The sequence below is a fragment of the Rhincodon typus genome, chromosome 26, assembly GCF_021869965.1.
Source record: "Rhincodon typus isolate 14 chromosome 26, sRhiTyp1.1, whole genome shotgun sequence".
Taxonomy (NCBI): Eukaryota; Metazoa; Chordata; class Chondrichthyes; order Orectolobiformes; family Rhincodontidae; genus Rhincodon; species Rhincodon typus.
The window spans coordinates 28,919,165-28,931,714 of record NC_063357.1 but is presented as its reverse complement, the minus strand read 5'-3'; the positions used below and the strand labels follow the sequence as shown (position 1 = coordinate 28,931,714).

The window sequence follows — 12,550 nt, the reverse complement described above, 5'->3', positions numbered from 1 at the left end:
CTTTCCTGCTCCTCTGCTGCTGCTTGGCCTGCTGTGTTCATCCAGCTCTACACCTTGTTATCACAAATACCGGAAGTGTTGTTAATATGTGACACCTAATAAATGAGTAAGAATGAAAAAAGACCCCATGAATACCATACAGTAGCCCTTGAGAAAATCTGAAGAGGAGTCTTTTTTGAGCGGTAATTGGGAGGTAGATGTTGACCCAGCTGTAAGTGAATGAAGGGAATTTATTTATTGACATATTTCCATAAACAGGTATTGGATCAAGAGGTTCCTAAAGAGGATCCAATCACATTTCATTTCTTGGCCAAGTTTTACCCTGAAAAAGTAGAAGAAGAACTTGTCCAGGAAATCACGCAGCACCTCTTCTTTCTGCAGGTTGGTGTGCGTAAAATCACATGATTGCTTTTCTCTTGGAAGTTTGTTTTACAAAGAATTTTACCAGAAATGGTTTGGTTACCTGCAATATTAATGCTTAGTTCTTATTAATGATCTGGGGGCTGTATCCATTGATACAGTATTTCTGAGAACTGAACCTTTTCTAAATCTGGTCGGATTTTACAGTTATACATCTGGTTTTGGGATCAAGCACGTTTTTATGTCCTTGAAAATGAGATGTTCAGTGTATATACTAGTGAAATGTATTCAGTTTTTCCACTCAATCAAGGAAGGGCAAATCAAAATCATGAATGTGTGTGTGACTATGCTTTGTTTGGTAAAATTTAAATAGGCTATACAAATAAGAGCAGTCAAGCTGTGAGAGGCCAGTAGAGTGAGAAGGCAGCTGAGATACTGCAGGAGATTGACATTGAAGTCGAGGTGATGAGAAGCTGCAATTTTGTTTAAATTTCAGGGAATGTGGCATCCTAGGTTTTACAAAACCTTTCATGATACAGGACTTTCTGGAAACAGAGTCTCAAGAGCAGTCACGTGTAAAAGAAGAGTTATTCACTGGGCTGACAAGCTCACACATACTAAGCTTGAGGCGTGGCTGGGGGTAAACTGCACTATCCTATTGGAGGAAGTGATTATCTAAAGCAAGAAAGAGTTAAGTGAGAATGAAGGGATACTGGGGAACTCAGTAGTTAGAGGAATAGATGGGTAATTTTAGAATTAAACTTTGTCTTTCAATCAAATTGCTAATAAGAACACATAGTGCCAGAAATATTTGGAAAAGACAAAGATTTAACTGAAAATTATAGTTCTTAGTAGAAGCAATATTTTAAAGCAATTTAGTTATACAAAAGAATTCCATCTGTAAGAAGGTGGATTAAGTAGCAGTACTTCGAAGTGAATCTTGGGTTTACTGCCAGTACCACACATGAATGAATATGATTAAGAAGGCAAATGGATGGCTGAGAGTCTGATGTGGGAAGAATGTGTTCAGATTCCACAGGTTTGGTTTTACTGTAATTTGTATTGATGGGATGGCTTTGAATGGAACAAATTTGGGGCCTATATCTTTGCAAGCTAGTTAACTAGATTTGTGGTGAAGCATTTAACTAATATGTCAAGGGTAAAGGAGAAGACTAAAATGTCAACTTGAAAGACAGAAGAAGTTTTGGATATAGGGTATAGGTTAATAGAATGGCTAAAAATGTTTGAATGCTATCAGGTAATTAAAAAAAATCAAGATCTGGAATATAAAGCTTTTGGGAGGTACATGAAAGGAACAAAATGCTGAAGGGTGGCGATACTAATCATATAATTATCATAAAATTGTAAGTTTTTAAAGAAATAGTTGATTTGATGGGCAATAGGTGATGCGGTCTAAATGGATTTTCAGAAAATATTTGAAAAGTTTTGTCATGGGAAATTTGTTGCACAAAGTCAGGAAAAACCTTAAGATGGAAGGTACCGACATAGATACAAAATTAGTGGATTGACAAGATATAAAATGTTAGAGATAATGACTGTCACTTAAACTCAAACAGGATTGTTAGTTTTGTACCTCACAATTAGTGTTGAGTCTACTTTTGTTCCCTTTGAGGTAGAGATTTTGCTGGAACATAACATCTCAAAGGTGCTGATGGCACAAGTGGAGTTTTGGCAAATATTGAGGAAGACAACAAAAGACTTCAAATAGATTTAAGTTGGCTCAATAGGCCAAGAATTGGTAAATGCAATTAATACATTTGTGGGCCAGGAGAATAAGAAATATGAAATTGGCCTATGCTTACTGCAGAGATGTGGATGGAGAGAGGACCGCAAAAGAATCCAATCTATAGAACAAAAGAAATAGAAGCAGGAGTAGTCAATTGAGCCCCTCAAGCCTGCTTCTCTATATAATACAATTACAGCTGATCCCATCATGGCCTCAACTCCACTTTACTGCCTGTTCCCAATTTTCCTTTCACCCACTACTAATTGAAAATCTGTTAATGTCCTCCTCAAATTTATTCAGTGTCCCATTGGCCACTGCACTCTTGTGTAATGAATTCCAACAATTCACAACATTTTGAGAGAAGTAATTCCTCCTCAACTGTGTTTTAAATCTGCCACCCCTTAGCCTAATATTATGACCTGTCGTTCTAGAATGGAAAGCATCCACTCTGTCTATTTTGTCAATTCCTTTTAGCATCCTGTATATTTCCGTTAGATCTCCTCTCATCCATCTAAACCATGGCAATTACAGACCTAAACTGCTTAATCTGTCCCCCTGAAACAAGCCTTTCATCCCTGGAATTAATCTAGTGAGCTTTTTCTGAACTGTGTCTGATGCAATTACATCCATCATCAAGTAAGGGGACCAAATGCAGCCTTTCAAATGACTTGTACAATTGTAACAACATTTCCCTGCTTTTGTACTCCACTCGTTTAGTAATGAATGCGAAAATTCCATTTGCATTCTGTATTACCTTCTGTAGCTGCATGCTAACTCTCTACAACTTATGTATGATGATATCCAAATCCCTCAGCACCGAAGACTTCTTTAATTTCATGGGTTCTGTGTTCAAGTAACTAAGCATAAAAATTGTGCTTGCATTTTATTATTTGAGGTGAGGGATCGCCGTAGTAAAGAAAATAAAAACAGAGAGTCACAGCTGGCAGGATGCAGTGCTACTGTTGGTGGCAGTGAACAGGTTACATCTCCATCTGTTGATTGCATGCTGGGAATTATGCAGTGCCACAGAGAAGAAATTAATTAATTTTTCAGCTAAAATAGCAAGTAATATGCCTTGAAAGAAGCCTGAAAAGTCACAAATTAAAGGTGCAAATTAATATCTGCAACAAGTAAAGCTTACTTAATTTATGACTGGATTAAAATGATATCTAAGCAAATTAAGAGTAGTGTTCAGATGTTGATGTGTGCCATGGGTTTTCCAATTACTTTTGCAGAGTGAGCTTATTAAACAGAATTATATATTGGGTTTCAGTGACACCTCACTGATTTTTTTTCTCTTCCAGTGCAATTTATGAACCATTTTGTTCCGATACATTTGGCTGACTCGTATAATTAAAATCACTCATGTGATAGTCAAATTATAGATTCTTAATTTGGAACTAATTACTGTTTTCACTTTTGTAGGTTAAGAAGCAGATTTTGGATGAGGAGATTTACTGTTCCCCTGAGGCTTCAGTGTTGTTGGCATCTTATGCAGTTCAAGCTAAGGTTTGTGCAAGATGATAAATTTGGAGGACTCCACTTCTGCATTTGTAAATGCAAAATTTACACCAGCTATCATATTGTTTTTGCTTTTCCTCAAAGAATTGAAGTGACATTTTTCTGTGTCAAGGTGCGATTACATAAGGTGATGAAGTTTCCTAACAGAAAGGCCATGTCCTTACAGTCTTAAATTAGTATTTTCCCCTTTTAATTGGGCGATTAAGCATCTCTGTGTGTAGGGAGGCTATTTTAATTATGGTTATAAAAGGGATATTTTGACTTATTCAGATGACCTAATTTGGATGAGGTCCATAGAGTCAAATGAAGTTCCAGGTGCTATATATCCAAAATAAGACCTGATCATTTGTCTTTGTGTATTGAGAAGTGAGGGAAAGTGCCGCCTTTGTCCTTGGTTGCAACCTGAAACTAAAGGGCTTAATTTGTTTTTGTGCTCCTGTTACTCCTTTCTAAGGTTCATCTTTTCAGGAATCTGGTGCAAATGCACAATAGATGTTTATTGATCTCTTCAATAAACTCAAACCCTATTCCATCTTCCTTTGCCCAGACCTCCCTGACATAGGACCACCTTCTAGGTAGTCAGTCTAATCTTGAGCATTGCCAGTAGAGAATCAACAAGGAGCGGTTTGTTCTTTTGTTTCTGTCTGATTTATTTTGTTTACTGGCTAATGCTGGTGTAGTGCTAATGTCACTGAACTAGTATTCCACAGGTCTGAGCTCATATCCTGGAGACAGACATTCAGATCCCACCGAGCCGCTTTTGTTTTATTTGTTCACAGGATCTGGGTATCTTTGGCTATGCCAGTGTTTATTGGCCATCCCTAATTGCCTTTGAGAAGCTGGAGGTGAGCTGTTCTTCTGAATGGCTGCAGTTCATGTGTATGTACACAAATATGCTGTTAAGGAGGGGATCCCAGAATGGTGGAATTTAAATTCAATTAATGAATAAGTCTGGCTTTGAAAACTATTCCCAGTAATCCTGTTGTGGGTAAATCACCACCAGCTAGCTTTAATTCAGCTACTTGTTAAGAAATCTCAAAGACAATCAAGTACTGAAACAATTATTTAAACTTTATTGCAGGTAACAACCAAAACAAGATCCCTCAAGTAAGCAAGTTAAGCCTCACAACCCAGAGTTAACATTTCAGGGCCAGTGACCCTCCTTCGGAACACAGTTTCTATCCTGACTGTTGCAGCGGGATAATAGTATAGAATGAAGACTCAATTCCTAGTTTTAGATCTCCTTTTTGAGCATTTGGAATGCATTTTCTTCACTTAATGAACTTGTTAATTCCATGTACATGATTGATATTTTGCTGGATTTTATCTAGAATTGGTGAAGATTATGAAAAGCTAGTAATCTTCTCAAATTTATGTGCAGGAGCATGACCAGACTTGATTTTTTCTCCTTGCAGGGTTCAGTGACTTATTGTAGAATCTTGATTAAAAATGTGAGAAAAGGTCAGATTAATGACTGAAATGAAGTCATTGAAACTTTTCTATATGCTCTGATTAAAGATTACACCTTAAATCATTCATCTTGATGATTCAGTTACTCAGTTGAATGTTGCTGAGCTAAATACAGCAATGAGCCTAGTTTGAATTCTTGGTCCATGTTGAATTCATGAGGATGCCTTTACAGCCATTTAAGTTGGTCAGGCAGTTTGAGAGTAATTAAATGGCTAAAACATAGGTTTTCATTGCTGGCTTTGATTCAGTTACCCATAGTAGAAGATGTGAACATCAAGTGAAGCCATGATTGGGAGTCTGAAAATGCCTGATGTCAGAAGTTAAGCAGACTCATACCTGGTTAGTATTTGGATGGGAGACTGCTTGCCAATACCAGATGCAGTAGGCTTGAGCGCTGTTGTGGTGTGTGGTAGTCTTCCTACTTCTGAAACAGTAGTCCCGAGTTCAAGTCCCAACTGTTCCAGAGGTGTGTAATAACATCTCTAAGTAGGTTGATTAGAAAATATATAAAAATACTCTGCCAAATCTCACACTCAGAACATAAGAAATATGAGTAGGCATTGACCATACAGCACATTGAGTCTGTTCTGCCATGAAGACCATGGCTACTTCTGGATTAAATCCATTTTTTCACTCTCTCTCCATATCTCTTATTGCTCAAACATCTTTCAGTATTTGCTTTAATTGTCTTATTTAGTCTCTGTCAAAATCCAGTTGAATATAAGAATATTTTAAGATTTATAATGTGTTTGTGTACTAATATTGAACATATGACATTTATTTATTTCAACAGAAGTGGTAATACTTATATTTATATTTTCTCCTTTACAGTATGGAGACTATGATCCTAATTTTCATAAACCTGGTTTCCTAGCTCAGGATGAACTATTACCTAAAAGAGTAAGTTCTGGAATCTTCTGTTAAGTGCCAAGAAGGATCAGGAAGCCAAATGTTAAACAACAGGAAATTTATTAAAAAGATGTTTACACTACAGGCAGCAAGGTTAGACTAAGATATTTCTGCCAAGGTGGCTGATGATGTCATCTTATGTCACATCATCAGACTCTAAAAGTGACAGTTCACCATACTTGTACATGTACACAACATGTAAATTTAATTCAGAGATAGTTGGAACTGCCGATGCTATACCCGAAACGTCAGCTTTCCTACTCCTTTGATGCTGCTTGGCCTGCTGTGTTCATCCACCTCTACACCTTGTTACGTAAATTTAATTGCAGCTTTTTATTTTTGTTGTGTAATGCTACACAAAAAGTATTATAAATTAAACATAGGGCATTTATGATTTACTTTATCTATTGCAAAGATTCAGTGAAAATTGATTTTCAGTAAGAGATGGAAGATCCAACAGAAATGATGTTGAATGTGAAGGCAGGAATACAAATCTTAACATCATTAGTTCCTGCCTAACAAATTGTCCTAAAGGGACTTCATATCACAAGGAAATCTTGGAGTCTTACAATGGTATAACAAGGATGGATGCCATTCATGTGTATGGCAGTAGCGAAAGTTATTTAAATCAACTCTCATATGTTTTTCCCACTCCACAGTAAATGTTTTCCCTTCAAGTATTTATCCAGTTCAGTGTTAAATATTAATGATGACTCTGCTTCTGTACCTTTTCAGGTAGTGCATTCTATCTCACAATGGTGCCCTATATAAAACATGCTTCCTCTTTCACCTCCATTCTTTTGAAAATATTTTTAGTAACAGTTTATTATTTGATAAAGTACCACCTGAATGGCTGTTATAAAAATTTTAGACAGTGAATATCACAAGCAAATCTGGGATGTTCATCAGAAATTGGCTGAAAGAGAGGAGGAAATGCATATTGTAAAGGTCATGTCTTTTTTCTTTCTTTTTTGAACTGCGGACTAAAAAAGGAAGATATTGTTTTAAATCAGAGAGACTGTGCAAAAAGATGGCTACAGTTTTAAAAATCATGCTGACTGGAACTTGTCATGATTTGTATGCAATGTTGTATTTTTCTCCGAATCGGAGAGAGCAGAAACAGATACCGCTGAGTAAATGAGTTCTGAACGAAGGAATAACTGCTTGACAGCAACATTTTGCTTGGCTCCTGATCAGATGACCATGGCTTGTATGGGGCCAGTGCAGTAGACAACCATCCAACCTGCAAAGAGAAAGCACCACAATATCTCAGTTTCTCCCTCCTATGTGGGGATACCAGAAAATCTCAGTAATAGCTAGCTGTTTCATACTCACTTTTTTCAGCAAATTCCCTGTTTAAGGAGGAATAAAACACTTTAATGCTGCAAAAGGATGAATTCTCAATCAGTAAATGAAAGTGAGCATCTGTGTGCAAATAACCTTGTGTGAGTGCTAAGAACTAGAAGAAGTTGGAAGAAATCGAACGAAACGACTTATCAATTCATGTGGTCCAAGCTGGCCCTACTATGCTTCCCTGATTTATTCTTCATTTTCCATTTTTAATATCCATGTCTTGTCTGACTGTATGTGAGGTGAAAATATAAAAAGGGGTAATATTTAAGCTGCAGAAAATAGAAGTTAGCAGTTCATATTTCCTAATTGCAGTTGGTTAAAGACAATTTGTTTATCATAAACTGTTTTCTTGTTAAGTTCAGAAAGCTGGTGAACATTTTCTTTTAACCTGAGTTCGTCACTCAAAGTAAATTGGGGACTTTGGGTAGATGATAAAAATCTTTTCACATTTATGATCACTCTGGGAATGTTGGAGCTTGATTTGCAGTGCACCACCCCAATGATTTGTGACAATATTAGGAGGTGTTATGTTGAACTGTGAATGGAGTGCATCAGCGCGGGAGACTAAATCTAGTATCATACACTTTCTGATGAACAATATAAGCAAAAACACTCTGCAAAATTATGCTATGCCATTAGCCTTATCGAAGGGGAATGGAGGAAGAGGAGCTTGTGGACAAATATTCATGTGGTCTCCTCTCTTGAACTCCCAGTGCTGACATGTTTACAATTGGGCATTTTTGCCACAACCACACAATTGGGGGCATGAACAGTTTACAACAATTTTATACACTGTACAGTAAACCTGATGCTTAATGACGATTTACTTCTATTTTGCATTTTTTAGGTCCTTAAGCAATATCAAATGACAGCAGATATGTGGGAAGAAAAAATAACAGCTTGGTATGCTGAGCACAGGGGAATCACCAGGTGAGCATTTATTACATTTTTATGTAATCTATACGTTTATTTTATCTTTTGGAGCAACAAAATAAGTGGCATTGAAATAACATTGTTACAAGTCTCATTTAGATAATTCAATAAATGTTATTCTCACATTATTCAAGGTGAATGTAAAATGACTAAAACTCAAATTGTTCTATTCGTGCTTATGGCCATGTTAGTCTGAAAACGTCTGATCCCATCTGATCTGGGAAGCTAAGCAGATTCAGGCCTGATTGTACATGGATGGGAGATTGCCTAGGAATACCAGGTGCAGAAGGCTTCAGAGGTCTTGTTGTTCACTGCTAGTGCTCCTACCTTTGGGCCAGAAGGTTCAGCTTCACGTCTCACCTTCCCTCAGAGGTGTGTCTGAACAGGTTGATTAAAAATTTCTATTATTCTGGGAAGCAAGTGCATCAATTTTCAAAACATGGATAGCCAATAGCAACTGAAATCAACTATTGCAGCTGAGCCTCTGTTCACTTATATTTACAGTGATACATTTGCAAACTATAACTGTCAACTAAAAGCAATCACGCTGATACAAGCACAGATGTATTTCCAATTATTAGCCACTTCTTCAATACAATGAGCATTTGATGGATATACAGTTAACACTAATTACTTATTCCTTTTGTGTACCTTTATATTTTTGCTATCATCATTTTTGACAGAGATGAAGCTGAAATGGAATATTTGAAGATTGCACAAGACCTAGAAATGTATGGAGTAAACTATTTCCCAATCACAGTAAGTATTGGTTGTCATACTAAAATTATAACACAGAGATGAACTTGGGCAAAACTAATTTAAGGACAATCCTAATGCAATCAAGGAACAGGAGGAGTAGGCCAGTTAGCCCCTCAAGCCTGCTCGACCATTCAATAAGATTATGGCTGATCTGAATGCAAACTCCTAATCCAGAGGTGCTGATGAAGTCCTTCCTGATTGGAACTTGTGCCTTCCTAGTCCCAGCTCAGCTAACCCCCACACATGACACAAGGATAATAGGTCGAAGGGCCTCCTATGCTATATCAAACTATGATGGGAGGTGGGGTAAGGCACACAGCACCAGTTTTCAAGTTTGGCCAGCATTTAGTCGAGACCCACAGAAACGCTTGATAATAGTGGTGTAACTTCTTCCAGCAAAAATTCCTAATTGATATCTGTAGAACAAAGGGTATTCATTGATAACTGATGATGACAACATGGGCTAGCAACCGTAGCAATTTTTTCGCATGCCTATTTGTTTCTCCCACCTAGTCGTCCTGAGTTTCGCCTTATACAAGCAAAACCCTCTTTTCTGGATTCAGAATGTAATCTTCTTGCACAATATGTCTGGTTCATTACATTACCCCAAAACACATAGTTGGAGAAATATCAATCCATTAATGTTTGTATGACAGTTAAATGCATTACTCATGATAACTTCAGAAGTTACTCAAGGCTGCATCCATAACCTTATAAATCCATGATGGAATGAGACAATATACTGCCTATATGGAATGAGTACTCCATTCTCTGATTGCCATACAGGGAGAGCAAGGGGATAATGATAGGTTTCCCCTCTATTTGAAGCAACATATCAAAGAAAAGCTGTACACAATATACAACACAAATTGACTTTTAGGGTTATCCAAATGCACATGATCAATTTCTTAGGTCCCATTAATGTACTAGGCTGTAATAAAAACAAGATGCTGCAGAAACTCAGCAGTATTGGTAGAACCAGAGTTAACATTTCAAATCCAATATTGACTCTTCTTCAGAACTTTGGAACTTGAGCAGCTGCACTGGAATTCAAGTTAAAAAAAACTAAAACCTTGTTGAAGAGCATTTTTCAGCTTAAAACAGATTTACTTTAATAATTCACTGAAAGAATTGATCCTTAGAGTTAATTTAGATATGGGAGCATCGAGTTTGCCAAAGTAAAAAGATTTAATGAGAATAAAAGTAAAGCACAGAAGAAATAAAATTGATTGATGAAGATAAAATGATGTGGAGTGTTAAGTAAGATCTTAAACACGAAGTGAAAATGCAACAAGGTAAAATATGAATGAAATAAATACTTAGAAATAACATTATAAAGTAAACAACAAAATGGCACATATATTTTCAAACATGTATCCTGTATTCCAGACTACCGGAACGGGTCAGGCTAGTTTTAATAAGAGAAATGTTATATTTGTGTTTGATTTGAAGATGAAATTGAGAAAAGACATATCATTCAGTTTACCCTTCTTAACTGTTTATCTTGGTATGCAGAATACTCTGTAGTAAAAGATGACGGGTAAGTGTCTTTGTTGGTTAACGCTGTGTCCTCTTTTGTAGCAAAGTGAAGATGTAATTTGTGTGTAATTTGATTTTTGAATTTTTTTTAATGAATAACCTCTCAATTTGGTTGAGAAGAGGAAGCGCCTCAATAACTGACGCAAGTAGAGTTCTGAATCACCATGTCCATCAGAATTGCAGGAAGAAACATCCAGTGGCATTAACAATGCAGAACATTCTGGGGATTACCATTGATCTGAAACTGAACTGGGCTAGCCATTTATATATACTGTGACTTTGAGGGCAGGTGAGGTTTGGGAATCCTGTGGTGAGAACTCATCTCCTGATTCCCTAAGCCTGTCCACTGTCCACTACAAGGCACATGTCAGAGGTGCAATTGAATGGGTTCTCTGCTTGCCTGGGTGAGTGCAACTCCATGAACACTCAAAAAATTCAACAACATTTAGGATGAAGCAGACTGTTTGATAGTCCATCCACAATCTTAAGTATTCATTCACTCCATTGCCTATGCACAGTGGCAGCATGTGTACCATCTATAAAATGCACTGAAGCAACTCACCAAGGCTTCTCTGACAGCACCTTCCAATTCTCATCCATTAACCTCGAGAAATACAGGGAAGCAGATGAATAGGAACATCACCATCTCCAAATTTCCTTCCAAGGCTCGCACTCGAACTATATTGCTGTTCCTTCACCATTGGTCAGTCAATATCCTGGAACTCCCTTCCTAACAGTAATATATGTCTACATGCCAACAATATCAGTGTTTCAAGACAGAAACTCACCACCTTTTCAAGGGCATTTAGAGGTGGGCAATAAACACTGGCCTAGATAGCAATGTCAACATCCTATGAAAGAATTTTAAAAATGACTATTCAGTTGGAAGCTATGTAATATTGTGGGCTCTGGAAATCTGAAGTTAAAACACAAAATGTTTTAAACGTTTGACAAGTCAGGTTGCATCTGTGGAGCGAAATATGGTGTTAATATTTCTGAATTATGTCTTTTCATCTGTCTTGGTGGATATTGGTATCGGAGTTAGTTATCTCTTGGACTGTTTGTGTTCAAGTACTAAATTCCAACATGAAAATAAATGTTCCAATTATAACCATGTTGCTGAACATTTTAAAAGCAAAACAAAAAGGATACAGACTTACTGCTTGGAGTTGATGCACTTGGCCTTCATATCTACATCCCTGATAACAAACTTTCATCTAAGAAGTCATTTGCATGGAGTGGGATCAGAAACATTTCCTACAGTGAGAAAGAGGTAGGTACACGTTCAAGATCCTTTATGTTTATCAAAAATCTGCATGCTAAAATTCCATTTAATATGCAATTCATATTTGTGTTATGACGTTCCTGCTCTGTTTGGATTTAAGTCATATTGAATAAATCATTGCATGTTACTGTTAACTTTAAGTAACCTTTTTGGAATTGTTTTTGTGAAAATTCTGAGTGCTTTTCTCAGGCACAATTGGGATTTGTACTTTATTCTGCATAGACCAAGAAGTACGTCTTTGTTTTGTGCCTAAGTAGGATTTTGTTTGATTTATGGCTTATTGTGGTTATTGCTTATACGTAATATGGAGCAACGTTGTGGTATTTGGCTTCTGATGATCTATTTGTTTCAGGCAATTTCTTTAGGGTGTGGAACAAAAGGTGTGATCCTCTGTTCAGAATAAACATAGGTTTATTTGTGAAGATTGAGAAGGGAAACAAACACAAAATAATGGAGCTTCCTGTTAACCGTTATCTGGTCCTGTCTTATATTTTGCTTCTCTCCATGACAAATTAAGTGATTTGACCTGCAATGTTTTTAGTTAAAAATGGCATTTAAAATTTGTCCTTGCAGCTTAACATGGAAGCCCTAAGCCCTGTTTTGAATGCAGTTAAATATGAAATTTAATTTCCATTTCCAAGAAAGCTGTGAAACAGCATAAGTAACTGAGGTTA

At 36.8% G+C, this 12,550-nt stretch overlaps 1 protein-coding gene across 1 annotated transcript in view; it reads left to right on the top strand.

Annotated features, from left to right (window-relative positions):
• Positions 1–12,550, top strand: part of nf2b (NF2, moesin-ezrin-radixin like (MERLIN) tumor suppressor b) — a 44,189-nt gene that overhangs the window by 10,723 nt on the left and 20,916 nt on the right. The window contains exons 3-8 of the mRNA XM_048612645.1: positions 259–381; positions 3,533–3,616; positions 5,930–5,998; positions 8,208–8,290; positions 8,977–9,052; positions 11,727–11,864. Of these exons, the coding sequence (XP_048468602.1) occupies positions 259–381; positions 3,533–3,616; positions 5,930–5,998; positions 8,208–8,290; positions 8,977–9,052; positions 11,727–11,864 (573 nt within the window). The remainder of the gene's footprint in view (positions 1–258; positions 382–3,532; positions 3,617–5,929; positions 5,999–8,207; positions 8,291–8,976; positions 9,053–11,726; positions 11,865–12,550) is intronic.